At 39.9% G+C, this 26,651-nt stretch overlaps 1 protein-coding gene and 1 long non-coding RNA gene across 6 annotated transcripts in view; one reads left to right on the top strand and one right to left on the bottom strand.

The window, feature by feature from the left end:
* Window positions 1-26,651, bottom strand: part of plxdc1 (plexin domain containing 1) — a 551,383-nt gene that overhangs the window by 416,301 nt on the left and 108,431 nt on the right. For 4 of the 5 annotated variants that reach the window (XM_082152791.1, XM_082152793.1, XM_082152794.1 and 1 more), the window contains exon 2: window positions 18,843-19,009. In XM_082152791.1, the coding sequence (XP_082008917.1) occupies window positions 18,843-19,009 (167 nt within the window). The remainder of the gene's footprint in view (window positions 1-18,842; window positions 19,010-26,651) is intronic. The other variant, XM_082152792.1, reaches the window with a different exon arrangement.
* LOC309484702 lies at window positions 8,319-9,573 on the top strand. Its single transcript, XR_014200949.1, has 3 exons — window positions 8,319-8,553; window positions 8,605-8,765; window positions 8,823-9,573. It is a non-coding gene; the product is annotated as an uncharacterized lncRNA (long non-coding RNA).

Here is a 26,651-nt window from a genome sequence, read left to right as displayed (position 1 = left end):
TATATTATATAATATTTTTCAGAATATAACTTCAAATATGCATTTTTTTAATAAAAAAAATAAATAAAAAAACATGCCAAGAGGGGATCTACAACTCAATGTTATAATTATAATGTAATTATTATTATATTATAAAGGTATTAATAATGCGACAGATAGTATTGGCTGCCTATTAATTAAAACATCATTTCTACAAAAAAAAAAAATATATATATCAATAGACATGTCCTTATTTTTCTGTTTCCTTTGTTTCTAGGATGTTGATGTACAGAGAAAGTCAGTGTTTGAAATATTGCTCAATTTAAATGCAACCAAACATATGTCGTTCGTTACCATCCAACAGTGGACCTTTCTTTAAGATCTAATTCAAAACTTTTGAGTTGACTTGCTGCATCTGGTCATTTTGAAGAAACAAAAATGAAATCATTTTTTTCATAATATAACTTTAAAAAAAATTAAAATTAAAAAAAATAAACATGCCAAGATTGAATCTCAACTCTGAACGATCTCTACCTATACAACAGTGGACTCACAATAGCCTGCAATGGAACTGTGTGTGTGTGTGAATAGTTAAGTATGTCTTTATTTTGTAACTATAAGTTATATATATATATTTATATATAGGCCTTCATAGATACTTTCTATGCTTGGTTATGCAGTCCCTAACAATTTACTTGCCATTGTTATGTGCCATTGCACTCACACATACATGTCTATATTACTAACAGACCAATGTCGCTCTACACTGGCCAAGTGAGGACTCAATGAACGATGTCTATCTATACAAGTGAGGACTTGAACAGTGTGTGTGTGTGTGTGTGTGTGTGTGTGTGAACAGTGAAGTGAACTGGCAGTGAAGTCTGTCTTCATTATGTATATATAGTATATTATATAGTATATTATATATTATGCCTTTTATCAGTCATAATATTTGTTTATTTTATTTAACACTTATTTTCTCTCTTCATAGATACTTTCTATGTTTGGTTATGCAGTCCCTTTAGGGTTTATAGGATTAATCAAACAGAAATAGCTCTTTAAGGTAACGATTTCAGGTCACTATAGTGACCTATATTTAGTATAGTGTAAAGCATACTTTATACAGTGAATAATGATTTTATTAATCAAAATGAACTTCGCGTCCCCAGTTGGATGGTAAAGAACGATACGTGTTTGGCTGCTTTGTACATTTCTTGCCATCACAAACACACTGTAAAGATTTTGGAGGTCAATCTCAAAATGTTATGTCGAAAAACTAAAGTGCAATAAATAATACACGCTTTAGGGTCTGTTTACACGACATCATTTTCAACTGAAAACTGAAAACGTTTTGGCCGTTCATTTCAACGAAAATGCCATTTTGGGGGCCTGACAATGAAAGCTTTTGAAAACGAGTTTTTGTGAGCTCATCTAAAGTGAGGACTAGTTATGCCTTGTAAAGCATTTATAAAGGAGATTTAAGGCGAGACACGGCAGGCAAAAACATCGATTTTTCATGCAGTGGTCAGTTTTGAGATTTTGGCCGAGTTTACTCCTTCAATATGTATTCTTTCAAGCTGCTATAAAGAAAACGCTGAAAATATACATTACGATGTTTATTTTATTACATTTTGTTTACTTGCGGCAGTAAGTTTGTCCCGAATTTACCAGGAAGTTAGTATTCCAACGCGACACGCCGAGCTCAGTCTGTTCACTGAAGTCTGTCATGTCCGGGATTGTTGTAAAGCTCTGAGTCTCCCGCACAACGCTATGTAACCCAAATATGGGCATTTCCTTTCTATCAGTAACCAATCGTGAATGTCCAAAGGGGGATTTAAAGCTAACAACGAAATCTCATTTAGAGCTATTAAATCTTTAACTGCCGTTTTCTCAAAATAATTTTGTTTGCGTTTTTTTGTCATTCTCCAGTAGAAACATCTCAGCCTATGTAGCACCTATGTACACCAAACTTTCCAGTTATACACTTAGCATTATTCTGAAGATCTGTTCAGAGGGATTTGTTAATAAATCATTCCTGGCCTGATTTATGTGGCATTTTAATAAAAAAAAATGTTGAAAATCGATATTTTAAGGCTATGGACAGTATATTTTGATTTCCTAGGTAATGAAAGCATATATCCTGAAATCCCTCTGAACATCTTTTTTCATCTTGTGTGTAATCAAAATGAAAAAATAATTTTGCGTCTGGCTTTATCATATTTTCAGATATATCTACTGAAAAAATATGCAAAATTGCACATATTTTAATGAGATAATACCTAATTTGCATAATTAAACATAAACATTTCAAAAACTTGTAAAACATTTTTTTTATGAACTTGTGTAAGTAATGAACTGAGGAAGTTTCATGGTGATATCTATTATTTTAAAATTTTACCCTATTCACCTGTAGTGTCTCGCCTTAAAGGCTGTTAATATTTCTATGTTCTCTATCGTGTTGTGTTTGTTTCCTTTTTCTGTTTAGAAGATAACTGAGTCTTTAAATCTCCTTTATAAATTATTTACAAAGCATAACTAGTCCTCACTTTAGATGAGCTCGCAAAATAGTGAACTGACCACTACTAAATGCTTTATAACTGCCTGAATCTACTACATTTACTCACACTTTCTAAGTGATCTTATTAATCACTGTAAACACCTAAATAACTGATTTGTAAATAATGCTATACTTCATTTAGAAATGATAAATTGATTTAATAAAGTATGAAAATGCAATTATTAAACACATTATAGATATGCTTCTAACTCAATAATACAGCGTTTAAAGGTGTATTTATAAACTGCTTACTAATGTCTGCTTTATGAATTATGATTTATCTGTTTACCAATGCTTAACTAATGATTAATAGGATGCAGTTTTTATAAAGGGTTACCATATATATTATATTATATTTCTCAAAATATAACTTCAAATTAGCATTTTTTTTTATTAAAAAAAAAGCATGCCAAGAGGGGATCTGCAACTAAATGTTATAATTATAATGTAATTATTATTATATTAAGATATTAATAATGCGACTGATAGTATTGGCTGCCTATTAATTAAAACATAATTTCTACTCTTAAAAAAAATCAATAGACATGTCCTTATTTTTCTGTTTCCTTTGTTTCTAGGATGTTGATGTACAGAGAAAGTCAGTGTTTGAAATATTGCTCAATTTAAATGCAACCAAACATATGTCGTTCGTTACCATCCAACAGTGGACCTTTCTTTAAGATCTAATTCAAAACTTTTGAGTTGACTTGCTGCATCTGGTCATTTTGAAGAAACAAAAATTAAATCATTTTTTTCATAATATAACTTTTAAAAAATCAAAATTAAAAAAATTAAAAAAATTAAACATGCCAAGATTGAATCTCAACTCTGAACGATCTCTACCTATACAACAGTGGACTCACAATAGCCTGCAATGGAACTGTGTGTGTGTGTGTGTGTGTGTGAACAGTTAAGTATGTCTTTATTTTGTAACTATAAGTTATATATATTTATATATAGGCCTTCATAGATACTTTCTATGCTTGGTTATGCAGTCCCTAACAATTTACTTGCCATTGTTATGTGCCATTGCACTCACACATACATGTCTATATTACTAACAGACCAATGTCGCTCTACACTGGCCAAGTGAGGACTCAATGAACGATGTCTATCTATACAAGTGAGGACTTGAACAGTGTGTGTGTGTGTGTGTGTGAACAGTGAAGTGAACTGGCAGTGAAGTCTGTCTTCATTATGTATATATAGTATATTATATAGTATATTATATATTATGCCTTTTATCACTCATTTTGAAAACGATGCCTTTACCATCTGCATGTAAACAACATAAACGTGAATTTGTGAAATTGTTACGTCATTCCAACCCGGTCACACTAAATGCGTCTCTATAGCACACATTGTGTTTATTGTGCAATTTATACGTGCATATGATAGGCATGGGTGGGTTTAGGGTAGGTTTAGTAGTGGTGTGTAATATGTAATATGTATTATATGTTTGGTTAGGATTAGTTTTGTAGGATGTGTGTGTATTACACTCAATAAAGTGCGTATTATATGCATGTAAAAAAATATATTTTCGCGTAAAAATTGCACGATAAACACAATGCGTGCCATAGAGATGCATTTTCATGACATCAGGCAGGTCATGCACAAGTATATAACATGGTCACATGCGTACTTATCATCACGTGTTCACATGTTCATGAGTATTTGAGTTTTTTTTTTTTTTTTTTTTTTTGACAAAGTAAGAAAGGTTTGGGGTGTGCTTTTAGATGGGCCTTTAAAATTTGACAAACAAATATCTTCAGTAACTGGATCTAGTTTCTATCAACTCCGTCTTTTGTCTAAAATTAAACACTTCCTAACTGACAAAACACTAGAGATGGCTGTTCATGCTTTTATTACTTCCCATTTAGACTACAGCAACTCATTGTATTGCGGTATTTCCAAGTCACAAATCGCTCGCCTTCAACTGGTCCAAAATGCTGCAGCAAGATTTATTCACAAAAGTAGTAAATATAATCACATGATGATGATGATACATTTTATTTATATTGCGCTTTTCTGCTTTACATATAGCCTCACATTCAAGCTGGGGGCAAGCTGGGGCCAGTTGTACTGTTAGAGGGGCCAGTTTAGACCTTATTGTTGTCATATCATTTTCTGCACTGCACTATAGGCATTAACAGGCAAAATACCATGATTACCAATCATTCAACAATGTATTTGCATTGCCATTATATATTTTAAATTTGCATTACATATTCAGAATCAGTCACATTAACTGCATTCTACGATTTTTGTGTTTTTTTTGCAAAAAGATCAGCAAATTCATCTAGATTTAAGGCCTTTGCCCTCCTTGACTCAATACTTAGAACACCTAAATTGCTTAATCTGTCATCTGACATTGTGGACCTGAGATAGGTTTTCACCAGCTTTAGTGCATACAATATAATATACAATTAAATTATGCTTATTTTAAATGTATTGTGCAGGCTAGGTATAAAAAATATAGGAAAAACCATGATAATATGAAACGCTTCAAAACAGAGCGCACAAAGCGCGTATGCGCATCGCGGGTGCAGAATGATGTGCTCAAAGCAACATGGAGTCACAGTGTTCAGCGCTGCACAAGTGCGCATTTAAAAGTTCACGGCACAAAGCGAAGAAATTTCGAGCGCACAAATCCTAGTGTAGCCTATATCTGTCCAACAGTTTATTGATCATTTGTTTCTTCACATAGTGAAGTTTTAAATTCCAGTTATTGTGCGTTTGATGCCGATTCATAGTCCTTGTGGTGTGAACAGGCACACGGTAGCGAGTCGTTTTAAAACAGCAACAAACATAAAATACAAATACACAAAATAAAGTCATTTTATGCAAATCCACAGCCTTTTATCTACAGATCAAGCATTATAATGTGTATATATCATATTGGAGAGAGTTTTACCGTGCATATATATAACATAATATAAATTAACATTACAAAAGTTAATGATAGTACATTTCAAATACCTAAAAATTGACAATTAAGTGATTTTGTTCGAGTCAAAAATATTACTTAACATTAATGAACCAACGGTACACATTTTTTACTTTAGCAATCTTATGGGTTGTGGTCTCTCAGACATTGGCAGTAATAAAAATACAATAAAAACATAGTTTCCCTTTGGACTTAAATTACATATCTTTGTGGTATACGGTAGAAATATTGCACATTTCAGTCTAGCTTAGGTTTTTAAAATAAATAACACAGTCTTGGAAATAATATGTAAGCATGTGCAAATAAGCCTGTATAGTAAATCAAGTTCTGTTGGTCTTTGTGTTTAAGTGAGAAATTAATTCATTTAAATTGAAAGATCTCAATGTTTATAAGATCTTTCAATTATGTTTAACAGTTTTGAGCGTATAAAAGAGTGTATAAAAATGGGCTCTGAGTTTTGGCAGTGGTTGTGTCTAAGTGAAATATGTAGTTTGGAAGATGTAGTCACTGAATGCATTAATACAACATTGAATGACACAGACATTTGCAACACTTCTACAGTAATACCGTAGTAAAATATTTTCAGAATCTAAAAAATTAAATACTATCAAAACAATTAGATGTAGCTGAACACATACAGGTATTAATCTTTCAGTTTCATCACCATCTATAAAAAGGGGAAACTTGGGGGAAATGTGTACTGTACTGTAAACAATGACCATGTGACATAAAATGCTGTGAATTCTGAACAACAGAAAACAGCAGAAATATGTTAGAATTCTACCCGTTATTTGTGTGTTTTTTTATTTAACGTGTGTTTTTGGGGGGTAAAACCTTTTCTAGTGTTCTGGAAGAATGAGTTGATCTGAGAATGAAGTTTCAGTGCATTTTGAATGTGAAATGAACTGCTGTCAAGCTGCAAGTTGGTTTGGAGAAGATATCATGGTCTTTTAACCTGATATCATTTAAGACATCATTTAAGACTGTGGTATAAATGATTGAATGATTTAACCATAACTCATTACTATCCTTGATATTCTAAAATAGGTATTTTTCATGTGTATGTAGACTAGGCTGTGTATATTGAGTTGTTGCACTTCCCCCCCACACGCAATTTACATATCAATGCAGGAAGGCCTTAAAGGCCAGTGTTTTTCTTAGGTGAGAAAACTGGCCAACAACCCCCAGAGTCCTGTTACCAATATCTGTGCAACTTCTCAAATACACTAGAATAAACTAGAGCGCTGTTTGTTCTTCCTTTAATTGGGCTCATCTCTTTGAAGCTCGCATGGCCATAAAGTTCTTAGCTGGGGGTTTTCGTTGGTTAGCGCAGTCTGGCTGGAGCCTGATTTTATGGCTCTGGATTGGTGATTTGGGGTCTGGAATGTTGAGTTCTGTGTGGAATTATGTTTGAACAAATCACCTAGAAGATTCATTTGTGTTTGTTTCGCCCTCAAATCCTACACCTGTTTGACTGAGTATTCGCTGAGTTACAGTTCATTTTCGGACGCGTTTCAGAATGGAATTCACTGGCAGAGAGAAAGCAGAACTCACATCATGTTTATTTTTCTTTATTTGGCAAAAATCACAACACGTTGTTTTTATTGTGAGTATACACAAAAAAAAAAAAAAAAATACACACTTAACAGGATCGATTGATGTATGAAACTTGTATGCAAGATCAAAGTCAACAGAGTATTTTGGATCTCTTTTGCACTGATAAGAAAAAAGCGAGCAGGGGGTTAAGTTTAGAGACATGCTCCAAAAAAAAGTTCACAGAGACGGACAGGCAGAAAGCACACCCTGTTTATTTTCTTTATTTTACAAAAACACAATGTTTTTTTTCGCTTGTAAGTGGACACATAAAAAAGTAGACATTTAACAGTTTATTTTTTCATATTTCTTAAGTCTGTATGACCATAAATGACGGAGTATTTTAAGTCTATTTTGCTGCTATGTGAAAAAAACCTCAGAGGGTTAAGTCTAGATTTAAACTGACTGAGTGTGTCTGCTTCCCGGACAAAGCTAGGAAGACTGTTCCAGAGTTTAGGTGCAAAATAAGAAAAGGATATACCGCCAGCAGTTGATTTTTATATTCTAGGTATTATCAACTGACCAGAATTTTGAGGTTGTGTTTCGCCAGTGTTTTGACGGCCATGATAGGTGGGTCCGTTAGCTTTGCCTGCAGATTAGCGCTGTTTGAAACTGTTTGTTATAGTCCTTGAAGATGTAGCACAAAAATTGTCTTTGCAATGTTGGCATCTGTAGAAGCTCAGTGGGCTGTGTTCACCTGCAGAACACCTGTTCCCACCAGGTATATAGCTTGAGTCCAGCAGGTGGATGAATGCGTTCAGGTTCTCTTCCTGTAATCCTGTGACGTGAGCAAAGTTCATAGAGTCAATCTGGACCTTTTGTGACTTGTTCAGTTGACGTGTCATTCCTTCATGGAGAAACTTCCGCTTCCCTGGCACCTTCTCCACGATGATGATCTGACCCTTCTTGACCAATCCTGTCACCTCCAGCGGTACGGTTGTCTGGGCAGACCTCAGTGGATGAAGGGGTTCTCCTTTGGTCCACACGGCTTTGTGTGCGACACCTGAAAAGCATCTTAAATGTCCGCTTCACGATTGAGCACATATGAACTCACAGTCGTAAGGAAATGCATAGGAACGCATAATGCAATAAGGAAAAATCATGTCATGTTCAATGTAAAATACCATGTTCATGTCAGCAATTGTGAGTGGTACGTTTGGTCTCATTAATTACCTGATTTTTAATTACCACGTAAATAGTACTCCTATAGAGGGTCAAGGAAGGACAAAGGAAGATCTTACAAGCTCTTACCCTGTTTCTAGAAACATTTAAATAAATGGCATTCTAACAAAACAGCTAGTGCTGGGTTAAAACAACATCTCACGAAGAGTGTCAGCAAAATTTTGGTGTAACCAAACATAGGGATTCAATTGAATTGATGTTCAAATACATTGTTGCAAGTAAAATGGACAATATACAAATATGCAGATAAGTTTCAGAAATGTTTTTCTGAATTACTCAAAGGAAATCAAAATAAGTTTCAGAAATTAAAATCAAAATAAGTTTCAGAAATTAAAATCAAAATAAGTTTCAGAAATGTTTTTTCTGAATTACTCAAAGGAAAAATGCAGAAATCTAAATAAGTTTCAGAAATTAAAATCAAAATAAGTTTCAGAAATGTTTTTCTGAATTACTCAAAGGAAAAATGCAGAAATCAAAATAAGTTTCAGAAAATTAAAATCAAAATAAGTTTCAGAAATGTTTTTCTGAATTACTCAAAGGAAAAAAATGCAGAAATCAAAAAAGGTTTCAGAAATGCAGCAAGAGGTCGGTGTAAACCAATCAATGGTTTTGTGTGTTTGTGTGAGAATTTTTTTAGAATGTCAGAGTGTGTTTTTGTCTGTGAGAGTGTGTGTGTGTGTGTGTGTGTGTGTGTGTGTGTGTGTGTGTGTGTGTGTGTGTGTGTGTGTGTGTGTGTGTGTGTGTGTGTGTGTGTGTGTGTGTGTGTGTGTGTGTGTGTGTGTGTGTGTGTGTGTGGTGTGTGTGTGTGTGTGTGTGTTGGTGTGTGTGTCTGTGAGAGAGTGTGTTTGAGAGTGTGTGTATTGATCTGGCTAAGTCACAGTCGATGACAGAGTTGAATTGTAAATTTTTGTACTTGATTGATTATGTTTCTGTTATTAGTGGTAAGTTGAGAAATCAGGGGCCCTCTGATCTTCCAACTCCCACCAACAATCATAGAGTTTGAAATTTAATGGCAGGTCTGCCTTAGAATTTGTCTTGATTTGTGACTGTAGCCATTCAGTTGTTCATGTGTGTTACATAAGTTAGCAGTTTGTTGTGAATAGCGTATGCTATTCTCTGTGTCTCTGTTAGACCATGATCATGAGGTCAGCTCCACCCTGTGTGTGTGAAGCTATCTGGATCTGTTAGTGTGAAGATGACACATCTTCGTCTGATGTGCAGTGTTCAGCCTGGATAGACCATCTACCCCAGGTGATGTTGCTGTGAGGGTATAGTGATGGAGGGGTGTGTTCAGTGTTCATGTCTAGGAGATGGGTGGAATCTAATCTGTAACAATTGTGTTGCAAATTTCGATCCAGTTCTAAACTGGGAGGCCATATTTATGCAGTAATGTAATAGTGTGACGTATGAAAAGGCCTTTTATAATGTCTTTTCACCCATCTCCCGAGTCTCAGGTTATGTTCGAACAATTCCGCTGTCCTGGATTTGCTCCAGGTGGGCTCCACCATTTTGCAGAAGTAGCCTAAGCCTGAGACAGAAAACGGAGGAGAGCGAACCACAGATAATTCCAATATTTCAAAAGCATTAAATTCAGACGTGTAGAATTCTTTTACTTGTTAGCAATTTTAATTCCAGATGTCACATGAAACCGAGTTTCATTGACCACGTCTGAATTGTTGCTGTTGTCTCAGTGTGTTGTGACACCTGAAGCTGCTTTTTCAGTTCAGCCTTCAGTCCGCTGCATGTGCAATGCATTCACACATTTTAATTTGTGCAGATATTTTTTGACCTGCAAAAAACTGTGGTGCTTCTTTCTGCTGTTTAGCATTTCACACCCTCCTCGTAAATTTACTTATCTACTTATCTTATCAGATTCAATTCAGTTGGTGCACCCCAGTCAAGGATTATTTAGCGTGCTATTACCTGTGCCACACTCCTAGCCGTGTTTTCTAACGGTGAAAAATAAAAGCATACTCCGCCCCTTTTTGGCACTGGGTAGCACACAAATGAAATTCTGTTTCAGAAATTAAATTTTAATGATGAAAGTCACACTTCTCCAATTATTGTCCTGCTCGGCGAGTGTAATATAATGTTTATTATAATTCATGTTATAATATAATTATATTCTTTAACAATACAAGTCAAATTATATTGTTTTCGGTCTCTGGACCAACTTAACGCATGGTCAAATCTCTACTTGTTCTCATGTCAATACATTTGAATATTAAAAGGCCTTTTGGCTCAGGGCTGATAAGATGTACATTCGCTGTTTTTCTTTTTTCCTTTGCTAGGTTTCAAATACCTTTTCTTCTCATTTAGTCTTTTTAAATGGCCATTATAACGTTTGATTCTTCTATTTACTCTTACTTTATATTTTTCCGTTTATAGATAAGGAAACTATATCGCTTTGCAGTCCTTCTCCTAAGGATGCACGACACAAGTGGTCAGTCCCGAAGATCAGAAGCTGAGGCAATGGCTAAATATCTAGGACGTTGCCGTAATCCCAACGCGCAACAATCAAAGATATATTCAGTAGCCCTCTTGGATGCCCTTCAGGAACTCAATTCAACCGTTTTCCAAAACTATTAAATTAGAACAGAAGTCATCGGAAGCGTCCAAGCTAGGTTAATCAACCAGCGTAAAGCTGATCCTAGTCGGACTAACCCATCCTCTCATCCAAGTCGCCCGCACACTTCCTGATATCAGCTATTAGCCGTCCCGTCGCCAATCTCTGACACAATCTTGTGGAAACATACGAATCCGTTAATCTATTTTGGAAAAAAACAAATCTCAGAGTAATTCAGAATACATTCAAACATAACAATATTTCGTTCTCTGAAGCCTTAAATATGAAAAGGTTTTTTGTTTCAGGATTAATGAGATGCGTTCACTGTTTCTGATTTTCAAATTCATTGTGAATCACATTATAGCCATCAAATTCAGCACAGACACACGCGTTTACTTCAGTTTACACAGGACACATGGCCTAGAATACAACATCTACAACCCTTTTACCTAAGTGTTCCAAATACACCCACAGCAAAACAATAGAATACAACATCTATATCACCTTTGCCTAAGTGTTTCAACTACACTTACAGTAAAGCAATCCTGTGTTTAAAGAATAAACTTTAAATTAGCCTATGTGCATGTTGTAGCACAAACAACCAAATTGTGTTCTATGTGCACGATGTGTAGTGCACGATGTGTTAAGAACAATTTCAAATTTGAAAATGCAGACAGGTTCAATGAATTTAGATGTTAAACTATTAAGCTATTTGCTATTGGGCTGCTACCCGACTAGCAAATGATGCTAATAGCTGAAGGCCTTGAGCATCCAAAGTTGTTAGGTCAGTAAGAGTTTTAGATGCATTTGAGCTTTGGTTACTTGCAGAGTGCTGTTTTTTGTCATTAGATTGTGATTGTCTGCGTTTTATGAAATAGGGTGGAGGTCTGCCTCTGCCCAGTGACCAACACTTTTCCTCTGTAATGGCCTGTTTTGTGACAGGAATTACAGAATCTGTTCAGTTTGCCACAGTGTGGCTTTCTGAATTCTCCTGCAGATGGAGGATCTTCATGACATTCTAACACAGCTACTTCATCATGCATTTGTTTCCGTGACTCAATTCTTGTTGCCCAGTTAACTATACCTTCGAATGTGTTTTGTGCTGGAGAAGCACCACACATGAGTGATTGCTGTACACGCGGCCCTGCATTTGTAAGCAGGAATTCAAGGAGAATTACATTGTTGTGGTGAACACCCTCAATTCCAGAATACTCCTCAAAAAATTCAAACATATTTTCTGCATATGTCTCAAACGATTCTTCAGTACTCTGTTTCCGATTGAAAATCAATTCCCATCCAACAGGACTACAACCACGCAGCTCGCGAAGGCATTGTTTTAGTCTATTCAAGATTTCGCTCTCAGGCTCATTTTGATGCATTGACTGCACAATGGTGCCTGTCATCAAAACCTGTGGTATCTTATAGTTCAGAACATCTGGAATTGAGCTGATAACAATTTGCCAAATATCTTTTGGTTCGAGCTGAAATGCATGTTTTAGACTAACAATGTGTCTCCACCATGGTTCGAATGGCCCTTTCAAAGGGAACGGTCCGATCTCTGCTTTAAACAAGCTACATTCAGTTACTGTTAAAGGACGCCGAATGATTGACTCTGTGCCGTTTGGGTGCCGTATCACCTTAAGGGCAGAAACAGGCACTCTTTTCATAACTTTATCACATGCTTCATCTGTCTGTAAAGATACAAGATTATTAGAGCAGGCTGCCTCATCTAAGAAGTGTACATTTTTAGCCCAATCACTGTTAAGCTTGTTGGGAGACTTGCTTTTAGCATTTAGCTTAGCCTTAAGATCTGCAATGGTGTCTTTGTGATTTTTACACTTTTTAGTCAGGGCTAACAGCTCAGCTAGTAATTTATCTAGCTGTGTTTGAAGATCTTGAATCTTTTCCTCAGACTTTTGTGCCTCTGCATTTTTAGAATGCACTTCTTCACTTTTAGCATCCATAAGCGAAGATAGAAATTTTGTTAACTCGTTTAGCCGTTTATAACTTATGAAGTTTAAAGCCTCAATTATTTCACCATGTTTTGATTTCTTCTGTTTACTACCCACTGTTTTCCACCAAGTGAAAATTTCATTGTCAATAGCATCCATGTTAAGACCTTTTCTACTGAGTTTGTACAGTGTAGGCTGAACCTTTTCGGCCCATAATGTAAACAAGACATGATCAGTACACATGATTTCACAAGAATGGGCTTACAGTTAATTTTCCCAGATTTTTGACTAGATAGTCTTCTTTCTAAAAAAGATCTATTTCCATCCCAGCATATCAAATACTTTAGGGGTTTACTTCTCAGAGGAACTTAAATAAGCCAAATTAAATTGAATTACTTAATTTAATTCCATCTGTGTCAAAGTTTAAGGAATATAGAGTTTGTCAAGATTAGTTTAGGTTTAGTATAGGATATTAATGTTTTCAATGTGGCTTTTGAGCCTACCAGTCAGCCAGTGAGACAAAACATGGTTTAAGCGTTTGGACGCAGCATGGCTTTAGCCTTTAGCATTAGCCTTGGGCACAGCATGGCTTAGCATTGACAATAGCACTTAGCATTAGCCTTGATATTTGAGTTTTAGCTTGTAAATCATATCATCCTGTTTTCCCCAAATTTTCTTTTCATAAACAATGCATCGATCTGCCTTTTTATTTATAAAATCACGTGTTTTCCGATCTTTTACAAACTTAGATTTTTCTTTCTCTGTTTTCTGTTAGTTTGCTCATTCTCTTCGAGTGTTGCTGGTTTCAACAATGGCCGGAAAACATGCGCCTGATTTTAAAACTTTTAGGCTTGACTTTTTTAGCTCTTCATCGATTATTCATTATTTGGAAGATGCTATACTTTAGGTTTCGTTTCTTGTTGCTTAGGCAAAACAAGGAGATCTTTAAAATGCACAAGGGTTTTCATTCTTCATCTGGCTGCCGCATCACGTTCTAAACAAAGGGCTTTAATTCCGACCCGTAAACAATGCAAACATTTCTTCAACACTTCTATAAAGGGCAGAAAAAGTTGACTTACCATCGCGGCGGAAGAAAGAGAAGATGTTCAAACCTCTTGTTGATTTTAAAATCCCAAATACTTGCTGATCAGGACATTTCTCGTGAAACTGTTTTGATCTGTTTTGAGATCACGTCCGAGGTCACCATTTTGTAAGGCCCGCTATATTGGCCCAATCTGCCGGTTCGCCAATACACGGGGAAGGTAGTCACGTGTTCTGTCCTCACTCATGCAAAGTATTTGTTGGTTAAATTTGCAATACATTAATCATGTACTCACTCGTTAATTCATCTGACTCCATAAATGAAAGGTTTTAATAATATCTGTGCCTCACTAAAAGTGAGCGAATATTTGACTATTTCTTTTAACCATTAAAGGAACAATATCAAAATCTGTTAAAATAATCACATTGTAGTAATTTAATATTTCAGATATCAGAGATCAATTCCACAATCAATTCAAATATCTAGTGCATTGTTATACATTGGTTACACCAAATAATCTTACCCAGCTTGTCCTGAGATAGAGAGAGAGAAAGGGAAAGAGAGAGAGAGGGAGAGAGAGAGAGAGCGAGAGAAACCACCTAGTCAATTCCACGTCCAGCCAAGAAGAAGAGACAGAGAGAGCCAGAACACCTTCCTTTATCCTCTGACCAGGTGAGAAGGGGGATGGGGTGAGACCACCCTCAAATGGCTTCTATCCCACAGAAGGGGGGTTGCCTTATCTGGCATTATCTCTAAACCAGTTTCCTATGAACTTCTATAAACCTTATTTCCTTTTATTTTATCTATCTGGATATGAGATATCTGTACCACTCACTTTGAGACATTTCAAATGACACCAAAAGCATAACAGTCAATGATAAACATTCGCATTAAACCATGCTCTTGTGTCGGTTCTTAGTTTCTGAGAGGAAGAAAGGCTGTATTGGGGGAGGTCAAATGTTAATCAGCCAGCAGGGCCCTTTTGTCCCATAAATCAGGCCTCAACCAGTATTTTCAGTCTTACAGTTCCAATATAGCCTAGGCTATATTCAAAGTAATGAATCCTTAACTTTGAAATATGTATGATAAAATGTATACTTTAGTTTTTACAAAGAAAGATTACACTTGAATTGTTGTTGTAATTGTAACCTTTTTAATAAAATAGCGGTACTATACGGTTATCCGGATAAATTATTTACGTGTGGTCACGTGCATGTGTGGTCCGGATAAACGTATAGTACCAAAATAGCAAAAAATATATTTACAAGATAGATGTAAACAAAATATTAAAAGGTAAATATAAGCCTTTTCTTTAAATAATTTTTATTGTGTTTTATTAGTGACAAATTTGGGGAGAGGATACATATTCCAAAACTTTCTAAAAATACAGTATGAGAATTAACTGCACAATTACTAGACATGTTTACCTTGGATATTATACAATTTGCAAGCAAAATTTGTAAAAAAAAAAAAAAAATTTAGATGCTTCCAACTGTGAACCAATTGTGTAGAATATATATATATATATATATATATATATATTGCTCTTGCATTATTTCTTGTGGCTCAGTGACACACCTGAATGAATGGCTCATTATGTATGCAGAGAGATGTCAGTCGCTCTCATTTCAGCTTATTAAGTTTAATGTGATCCCGCCCATGGAGAGTGCGCGCTATTCAAACGCAAATGATCTGAGGCAATCCATGCAAACTGTGAACGCCCCCATATCAGCTCGATAAAACACAAGATCATTGTACTTGTTTACACCGTCTTGCGGCACTGTGAGGAATAATACTATCGTAATAATAATAATGGAAAATGTACCTCAGAAGTGCTGGTAAGTTTTTTCATTCTCAAGTGAATCGCGTTTCTGTGTGTGAATGAATGAACGGAAGAGATGCGCGCTGTTTACCACAGCTCTCAAAAAGACGGTTTACATTTGAATCGTTTAAAATTATTGTTAGGCTGCATAAATTAGGTCAGCCAGAACCTGGAACACTTCCCATAACACCTGATGTACTCATTACATGAAGAAGAATGGAATCTACGTTAATAATAGTCTCTCTGTTTATCCCAAGGTTTACCGTAGTCTGCTGGATCCGTGCCGTATCCAGACCAGATGAAGGATTTGTGCTTAGACACAGCCCTGAAGTGTCAGCAGAGACCATGCCAACTAGACTAAGCAAAGGCCTCCTCAGCCTCCCCCTTCCATGGTGCCAGGTTGATTCCCGTTCACATGGATCCACGGAAACTTGTAATATTTCTTGTAAAGTTGTACGTTTTTTCTGTTTTCTGTTGAGGGTAGTGTCGTGTAAGCGGCCCCTAAGTTAATAACTAATGATCTTTAAAACCAAAGTGAATCAATAAAAAACGTACTTAAACTGGACTTTCTTCGAGAGCTGCTGTACAGCCAAAACAATCTTTGTTACGTTAATTTCCTATTATCACTGTAAAAATGCTTTGAAACAATCTGTATTGTAAAAAGTTGTAACGTAACTGTATATCTGACTCTGGGTCAATGCGAATTAGCTCAAGGATATAGGGAATTTGGAAATATTAATAATCATAACTCATGGTCATAATTCATAAATCGCATATACATTTACTTTATCAATTATCGAGATTACCTTGTTCTGTAACTGGTCTAGTCATCAGTCATTCGTCCAGCGAATAAATGTAAGATTATCACAGTTAAGAAGGGGTATCCCGTTTACAAACTCCAAGAAAGTTTATCTTCTGGCCGTGAACATAAAACTTTTGGGTTTATGAATTAAAACTACTCAAAGTAGTCTATAATATCGAGCGTGTAGCTTAGATCTTTTGCATTTCATTGACTTTATAAGGATGGATTTTCAAACACAGAAACAGTCAAAGTATGAATGGTTTTTTAATAAATGTCAAGACTAGAGGTTACATGAGCTACAACTATAAACATACGTAAAAATGCAAACGATAAAACAAACAAACATTTAACAAACAAGAACATAAGAAATAACGTGATCAGAGTGAATGAAATGAAAGAGAGAAAATAAGGAGAGAGAGAAAGGAAGTAGCTGGTAATTATTACAGACAGAAACCTAATTTCAAGAGGCACCTGGAATCAGCTTTAGAATGATCAGTAGCCTACTTGCAAGTTGGTTCTCTGTTCGAGTGATGCTGAGAGGCAGGAAGCGCGGACGGTGTCCTGTGGGTGCTGCGTCTTCTGGTGTCACGGGAAGCTTAAAAGGCTCACTGAATGTAACGTTACCGAGAAAAGTCAGATCATTTCCCTTGTGGAGGGGAAAGGCGAGTATGAACTTAGTTGCAAAGGACGGCAGGGCAGCTCCTACATGACGCGGGGGTATGCGTCCCAGAGAGAGAGAGGCTAAGGCCTGTTCCACTGGTTCCGTAGAGGAGAAGCGTTGAGCGGGGGAGAAGAGGACGAAAATGAGAGAGCGTCTCTACTTTTAAAGGGCATCTGCTTACGCCCTCTTTTTGGGACAACAGCAAATCGGATCTTCTGATCTGAAGCGGGAAAAAGTTTCTTTGTTTGTGAAGAAACGCCTCCTTTGACTGTGTCATGTGAGGGATAGAATTCGTATTTTCTCTTTCAGAAAGATAATACCCATAAGAATACATTTCATTGTAATCTCATACATATATGCAATTCCGTGAGATCACTACGATTAGAATGATACCAGAAATGGTGTGTACAGAATATGGGAATACAGATATGCATTTCAAATGTAGAATTCTGAGCATTTTAGGTGTCAATTGATTTTTATGATAGAACATAGACATCTCAATCTGCCATGGAAATTATACACACATAAAAATACATATCAAAAGCATTGCTATTGGATCATATGTGGAAATTTATGTTTCAAAGTCCACGAGTGTTCTTGTGCGTGTGTGTGGAATGTGTGGGATGTGTGGGATGACTCCTCAGTCTCCCGGGGGTGTTGTAAAGCGTTATCCTATATCAAAAGGGGGGTCAGATTACAAGACCATGTTCCTATTTGAGAACATTACTTAGGAGAAACACTCCCAAGTTACAAATCAGACACTCATAACCATCACATAACAGGCTAACCAGTTATGCAACGCACAAACCTATCAAATACATCTTAGTAATGACTCACATGATGAGTGTAAAGAAACGTTTGTGTGTGTGTGTGTGTGTGTGTGTGTGTGTGTGGGTGTGTGTGTGTTCTCCTCGGGTTACACACAGATGTATTTGTTTGAAGCTCACCGCGTGGTGCGGCTTGATGATTTTAAAGAGGGCTCATGCGCTCATGTGCCATAAAAACCCCTCTAGTGAGTCATAAAAAGACGGTCCACGCAGCCTGGTCGGCGCCACGGACTAATGTCAATGACGCTTTTGTCTTTGCAGACAAAACGGGGATGTGTTTGAAATATCCTCATGATTCACTTGATGCAGAAACCATCTGGCAGAGTTTAATTATCATGTCATTGTCGCTACAAAGTGCTATGTTAATGAAGGTGACTTGACTTGACTTGACTTGACTTGACATGCATAGCTTTATCCCCTGCTGCTGTCTCCACTCATCTTAAAATTCTAAATGTTTAAACCAGGCCAACTAGCAGTATTTCTGCTTGACACTGCTACAACACAACCTTTTGTCTGCAATGATTTTCATCATGTTTCCTACAACAACGTTTGACATGTTTACATTTTATGTGGTGTAAGAAAGTGACTTAAGCAGAAAAGCTACACAGATTCTGATCAGAGACTGAATCCGATTTTCAGAAATGTGATTTGAAAAGTATTTCAAACCGCATGTGAAACAGATTTTCATGTGATTTTTTTCTTCTTCTTTTTTAACGTTGCACACTTGCTAAATATGATTGGCTTCCAATAGGATCTGCACAAAAATCTGATTTGGACTGACAGTCTGAATAGTGCTTAAAGAATCTGAGGCAGAATGGTATGAATCAGTAATGAATGTGATACTAAGACATTTCAAAACCGAAAAAAGTCAAGTGTCCAAAAGTTACAAAAGTAATACAATAGTTTACTCACCACCACTCGTGTCATGTTGTCAGGGAGCGTGTCAATGGACAGCCCATTGATTGGCTCTTGTCCAGTTCGGTTCTGAGTGTGTCTGCTGGGATCTTGCTTGTCTCTTCTTGTTCTCTGGATGTCTGATGGACCTCCATCAGTCTTTTCTGACTTCCCATAAATGATACCTGACATAAAAACGAAACCAAATAGCATGTTACCTTAGCTTAAACATGAATGTTGTCTTCAGACCGAGTTAAAGTTGGCATGAAATGAAAATTTCCCCTAATGCATGTTATTCATCTTATCGTAAACAATTCATGTGTGCATAAGTTTCATTCTTTCAAAAAATGATTCTTAATGTTTCTTCATTCTTAATCTAAATCCCACCCTTTTCTTAAAATTGAATGCAGGCTCACATTCAGATCTGCCTCCATCCAATCAGCAACAGGTAGAATTTTTTTGGGGTGCTTTTTTTGTCATTTAAACTGTAGGGCTGAAGAAATATGGGCAGAACTCTTTACTGCCCTAGTACTTCAAAAAGCCTTTTAAAGGTATACATTTGAATTAAACGTGGCACAATGGCCTTCATCATCACAGTATGCTAATGCCTATGTAGTGCAAGGGATTCATCAATATGCTGATTGACGACTGTTGGGACACTCCAGGCACAGGATGGTTCTGTCGGGAGAGACAGAGTCGTTTGCACCTCAATGACACGTCTGTACCATTTGTTTCACAGGACATAAAGTACTGTAGATGCTTTCAACTACATACTGTTTATTTACTACTGTGTTCTAATATGTAACTATGCCATGTTTGGTCTCATCTGACAGCTTATAAACTGAAATGAATGGTGGTGAACTTAATAGAGATATTAAAGTATCCTAATGTACAATCTAGGTACTATTGGTTAAACATGCATTGAGGAGAATATGTTAATGTTCTTCTCCCCCTCTTGATCACTAACCATTTGCCTCATCTTTTGGTTTCCTGTCGGTCGGTCGGTTTGGTGTTGGTATTCCACTCATGTTTAATAATGCTTTGCTCAGGGTATAAGAAGGAAAGGTAACTTGATCTAGGAGAAAGGCTTTAACCCTGCCACACCCGCACACCGGTGCGTAACCTCATACTACAAGAAAGGCTTTTACGGCCTATTCTTCTTCATTATTTGTTACAACTGAGTTTCTATACAGTATGTTGTTCCATTCTACTGTCTGTATATTTAAACATGTAACTTAATAAATAACTTTGCCTGCTTTAAAGGCTTTGAGAATCTTTCCTTTTATCACTGATTATGTTGAAAGCTAAAGTGATTATAACTTTCGTTATCTAAACGTTCAGGTTAAATCCTACGTTTTCCTATCAGTTCTAAGAAAGACTTTTACCTTTAAAGAATAAGAGGTTAAAGAATAACAACAACTTTAATGGAGTCAGATTTATTATATTGGAGTCAGACAAATATTTGAATTATACACGTCATCCTTCAACTGCCTTTTGTTCCGATTATTGGTTCAAAATAGCAGCGTAAACTTCCAGCCTTAAAAAACCATTGCATTAGCATGGATTTAATCATACTTATCTGACCGTTATCAGTTTGTAGCAGTAAATGAAGATAAAATCAACTATTTGATAAATCTAATCTAATCTAATATAAAAGCATAAAAGAATGAGGTGCAATAATGCACACAATTCAACAGTAATGTTTGCTTTATATCATTCATAACGACATTTTATATTTTTTATATATATATTTAACAGGAATTGTTAGCCTACCATGTGCACTGCACTGACTGCTAACGTTAACTGTTACTGAGAAAGTATTAACCACCGTCACGTCAAAATAAACCATAAACTACTGCTCAATATCTAAAGAAAGAAAGTAACAGCTAGCTGGCGTCAGTTATTTGTAAAATAGGTCATGTTTAACAGTAAAATCTCAATTTAGCTTGCACCGAAGTTATAAGTTATAACATAGTTTTCTAACATTAACGTCAGCAAGTTCGAGGCGCGTTACGATTAGCAGCAGCACATGCAGCACATTTCCCGATTTTAAGAATGATTAAACATGGACTTACCTGCAAGTGATGCACGGGCATCATCTCGCAGTTTCTTTTTCTTTCTTTTCTCAGATCCTGACTCCTGCTGTCTTTTCGGGGCCATTTCCAAAAAAGTTGCCTACTGTCTGTCTGTCAAACTTCGTCAGGCGCCCGCGCGAACGCGTCCTTCGCATTCGCAAAGGCACCCGAGCGAACAACCAGCACGGACCATCAAACGGGGGGCGGGGGGCGGTACTTTCTAGACTAGAGCAATTAAATTATCTTGTTCCCCCTTTTTTGTTACATATACATGGCTAAAATGTGCCTAATAATATTTCTATAGGCTAATGAAATAATATCGGCATTATAATTATTTTTTTCATTAGGCTATTTTTGGTGCCCCCTCAGCACTTGGTGCCCTACGCACAGCACTTGGTGCCCTACGCACAGCGCGTGATGCGCGTGGTGGGAGCGGCGGCGCTGAATCTAGCCTTGAGGTCATGAACGCATTAACTAACTGTTCCGCATTTTTCATTGAAAGCATATGACATAATTTAGATATATTTTTTAGATGGAAGAATGCGGTTTTAAAGATGCTAGAAACGTGGCTTTCAAATGAAAGAGTGGTAACAAAGAGCACGTCCAGGTTCCTAACCGACGACAAAGACTTAACAGAGCAGCCATTAATTGTTAGACAGCATTGACAGTTAGACAATGACAACGCAGTGCTGAAGTGCCAACTAGTCTCTGTGAAGGATCCCTTTCCCACTCTACAGATCAATTAATTATAATTATAATTTCAGTTCCCTTTCGTAGTCACTCCGAGTTACGTCGGATGACGACGAATGGGGTTTCGCTTAGAAAGCCAATCATCTTCGAGTATAGAAAACGAGCCTATGGCAATGAAATGCCATGGGTCTGCGGAATTTGCATTGCGTATCTCCGCCCCACCCTGGGGGTATATAAGGAAGTACGCTGGCAACATGCAGATATGTTTTCGCTTCGGAGCCAAGAGTTCTCTTCACTCCTACAAGCCATTCTGAATCATCATCATTCTACGAGACGAGCGGCTCTTCAGTGTGTTTGTGTGATGGCGCGTTCCAGCGAGATCGCATTGCCTGCTGCTGTTTGTGCCGTGATCTGCCGACAGTGAGTGTGTTTCTCCCTGGGCGCTTCAGCACTCTGCTGAGCTTTTTCCTCTCTAAAAGAGCTGCACGCGGCACGTCTTTTTCAAGACGGTTCGCCCGTGTATTTACTGGATGTGGGCGCGTGATTCATCTGCCTAACGGTCACGAGCGCTGTTTCGCGTGTTGGGCTTATTCACGCTCGGCAGCGCTCGTGGATGAGTCATGTTTTCATTGCGGGAACATGACCATCGCGATGTTTATAGATCGAGACTCAATGATCAGAGTCCCCTCTGCCACACCCCAATCTATCTCTTCCTACGGGGTGCTTTGGCTGGTGGCCAGGGTGATCTGAGGGTTACAGTGTGGTACAATACAAAAATAAAGAAATAAAGAAATCAATTGTAAAAAAAAAAAAAAAACACGCCCCTCCACATCGCAAACCGTGGGGCTTCCGTGTGTGCCTGGTTCCTCTCGGGGACCCAGTGTTTCATTCGGGGCTCCAGCAGATGGTGTCATGTCACTCACAGCATCACAAGGCGGGCTTGATTCCTCTGGAAACGAGGATTCGGCTACGTTGCCTCCCTCAGGAATGTCAGCGTTAGTCGAGTCAGATCCAGAGTTGATGGCCATGCTTTCCCGGGCAGCTGAAAGCATCGGTTGGAGTGGCGCCGCCCTCCCCCCGAGCGTTGTAGGCTTCCCGGATGTGCATCAGGACGCTTCTGGCCCACGGGAGTCCACGTGACTTTTCGCGGCCCACGGGCGTCCTCCGCCTTCGCTGCCCTTGATCGTGGGGCGATCTTGGTCTGTATGTTCTCTGTCACTATTGTGACACAGGCATGCAGTCCTGTGTGTCGCCTTCGCCTTCGAGGCAGTGCTGACTCAGGAGTTCTGTCAGAACCGGCCGCAGTGGAACACTAGTCCTTCCCATGCCAACACTGACAGAACGTGAAAACTCGACCACGCCCCCTTGCTGGGACGCTATGCCTCCCATGCCCGGCCTGGTCGTTCCGCCGCGCACACTACTGACCTCATTCTCGGGCGACATCGGTACCTGCGTGATCCTGGGACAGGTGGTGTCCGCTAGAGTGGTCCAAGACATGGGCTTAGCCAGGTTGATGTGAGGGGGTCTGAGAATTCATTTTCTCAGCTCCCCCATGTCCCAGGCTGGGCTCTTCGGCGGGGTGGCTTCGGCCACCAGAAGCAGTCTCAGGTTCGTCTGCACTGATGGTCATCCATCCGTGTGGTCTCCTTAGTCTGCTTCCCGCCAAGGCCACCTCCATGCGGCTCCTCCCCTCGGGCCTTCACCGGCCCTGGGCAGGAGGAGGTCGCAGGAGGGCGGCACTGCCCGTCTCCGCCCTTAGACTGCCACGCCAGCCTAAGCAGCACTCTTGAGACGGGCAGCTTGGTCGGCGGTGTGGTTGAGGACTGCGCCCAACAGTCTTCGATCACTCCAGAAGCGGACTGAGGCTTCTGCACTGACAGTCTTCCGTCCGTGTAGTCTCCTTAGTCTGCTTCCCGCCGACGCCGCCTCCATGCGGCTCCTCCCCTCGAGCCTTCACCGGCCCGAGCACGAGGAGGTCACTGGAGGCTGGCACCACCTGTCTCTGCCCCTTAACCGGCTAACACCTGGCTAAGCAGCACTCCTGAGACGGGCAGCTTGGAGTTAGGGCTCAGTTCTTTCAGGAGCTGGTAGCAGGACCACTCCTTCCCCCGGTGGAGGGCTGGGGAAGAATCTCGTTCAAAAGAACTGATGCTCTTTCTCTGATCACCAAGAGGCTGTGGATGACAGCACGCGCCGCCCACGGGCCATGCTCCTCTCATCCCCCTCTGTCGCCAGACCCCTGCTAGAGCACGCCCCCGTGGGATGCTGGTCCTCCCCTGGCCTCCTCTGGCAGGACACGGCTAATGACCGCCTGGCCCGGTCATTCCGCCTCGCTGCACCACCGACGGTACGTCTGTGGTTTGAGTGACCCCGCTGGCGCAGTTTCTGGGAGCCTGGCTAGAGCTCCCCAGACTGTCCCGCTGGGTCGCGAATCATCAGGCTCGGCTACGCGACGCAGTTCGCGCGGTCTCCTCCCCGCTTCACTATAGTCGGTGGCAATGCCCCTGTCATGAGAGCGGAGGTCGCCACCCTACTGGCGAAGGGTGTGATCGAGACTGTCCCTCCAGCCAAAATGAAGTCCGGCTTCAACAGCCTCTACTTCATTGTACCGAAGAAATCCGGTGGGTTACAGCCAAACCTCGATCTGCGTGTCTTGAACCGCTCCCTTCACAGGATGCCGTTCAAGATGCTCACGGCCAAACGTGTTTTCGAATGTGTGCGGCCGCAGGATTGGTTTGCAGCGATCGACCTGAAGGACGCCTACTTCCATGTCTCCATTCTTCCTCGACGCAGACCGTTCCTACGGTTTGCTTTCGAGGGGCAGGCATACCAGTACGCGGTTCTCCCTTTCGGGCTAGCCCTGTCTCCTCGCGTCTTCACAAAGGTCGTCGAGGCAGCCCTTGTTCCTCTACGGGAACACAGGGTTCGCATCCTGAACTATCTTGACGACTGGCTGATCCTAGCTCACTCTCGAGACCAGGTTTGCGAACACAGGGACCTAGTGCTCCGGCACCTAGCTCGTCTGGGCCTTCGGGTCAACTGGGAGAAGAGCAAACTCTGCCCCGTGCAGAGGATCTCTTTTCTCGGTATGGAAATCGACTCGGTCGCCATGTGGGCGGTACTTTCTAGACTAGAGCAATTAAATTATCTTGTTCCCCCTTTTTTGTTACATATACATGGCTAAAATGTGCCTAATAATATTTCTATAGGCTAATGAAATAATATCGGCATTATAATTATTTTTTTCATTAGGCTATTTTTGGTGCCCCCTCAGCACTTGGTGCCCTACGCACAGCACTTGGTGCCCTACGCACAGCGCGTGATGCGCGTGGTGGGAGCGGCGGCGCTGAATCTAGCCTTGAGGTCATGAACGCATTAACTAACTGTTCCGCATTTTTCATTGAAAGCATATGACATAATTTAGATATATTTTTTAGATGGAAGAATGCGGTTTTAAAGATGCTAGAAACGTGGCTTTCAAATGAAAGAGTGGTAACAAAGAGCACGTCCAGGTTCCTAACCGACGACAAAGACTTAACAGAGCAGCCATTAATTGTTAGACAGCATTGACAGTTAGACAATGACAACGCAGTGCTGAAGTGCCAACTAGTCTCTGTGAAGGATCCCTTTCCCACTCTACAGATCAATTAATTATAATTATAATTTCAGTTCCCTTTCGTAGTCACTCCGAGTTACGTCGGATGACGACGAATGGGGTTTCGCTTAGAAAGCCAATCATCTTCGAGTATAGAAAACGAGCCTATGGCAATGAAATGCCATGGGTCTGCGGAATTTGCATTGCGTATCTCCGCCCCACCCTGGGGGTATATAAGGAAGTACGCTGGCAACATGCAGATATGTTTTCGCTTCGGAGCCAAGAGTTCTCTTCACTCCTACAAGCCATTCTGAATCATCATCATTCTACGAGACGAGCGGCTCTTCAGTGTGTTTGTGTGATGGCGCGTTCCAGCGAGATCGCATTGCCTGCTGCTGTTTGTGCCGTGATCTGCCGACAGTGAGTGTGTTTCTCCCTGGGCGCTTCAGCACTCTGCTGAGCTTTTTCCTCTCTAAAAGAGCTGCACGCGGCACGTCTTTTTCAAGACGGTTCGCCCGTGTATTTACTGGATGTGGGCGCGTGATTCATCTGCCTAACGGTCACGAGCGCTGTTTCGCGTGTTGGGCTTATTCACGCTCGGCAGCGCTCGTGGATGAGTCATGTTTTCATTGCGGGAACATGACCATCGCGATGTTTATAGATCGAGACTCAATGATCAGAGTCCCCTCTGCCACACCCCAATCTATCTCTTCCTACGGGGTGCTTTGGCTGGTGGCCAGGGTGATCTGAGGGTTACAGTGTGGTACAATACAAAAATAAAGAAATAAAGAAATCAATTGTAAAAAAAAAAAAAAAACACGCCCCTCCACATCGCAAACCGTGGGGCTTCCGTGTGTGCCTGGTTCCTCTCGGGGACCCAGTGTTTCATTCGGGGCTCCAGCAGATGGTGTCATGTCACTCACAGCATCACAAGGCGGGCTTGATTCCTCTGGAAACGAGGATTCGGCTACGTTGCCTCCCTCAGGAATGTCAGCGTTAGTCGAGTCAGATCCAGAGTTGATGGCCATGCTTTCCCGGGCAGCTGAAAGCATCGGTTGGAGTGGCGCCGCCCTCCCCCCGAGCGTTGTAGGCTTCCCGGATGTGCATCAGGACGCTTCTGGCCCACGGGAGTCCACGTGACTTTTCGCGGCCCACGGGCGTCCTCCGCCTTCGCTGCCCTTGATCGTGGGGCGATCTTGGTCTGTATGTTCTCTGTCACTATTGTGACACAGGCATGCAGTCCTGTGTGTCGCCTTCGCCTTCGAGGCAGTGCTGACTCAGGAGTTCTGTCAGAACCGGCCGCAGTGGAACACTAGTCCTTCCCATGCCAACACTGACAGAACGTGAAAACTCGACCACGCCCCCTTGCTGGGACGCTATGCCTCCCATGCCCGGCCTGGTCGTTCCGCCGCGCACACTACTGACCTCATTCTCGGGCGACATCGGTACCTGCGTGATCCTGGGACA

The sequence above is a fragment of the Leuciscus leuciscus genome (genome assembly GCF_965113295.1).
Source record: "Leuciscus leuciscus genome assembly, chromosome: 21".
In the NCBI taxonomy this organism is placed as follows: Eukaryota; Metazoa; Chordata; class Actinopteri; order Cypriniformes; family Leuciscidae; genus Leuciscus; species Leuciscus leuciscus.
This window is presented reverse-complemented; position numbering and strand designations above follow the sequence as displayed.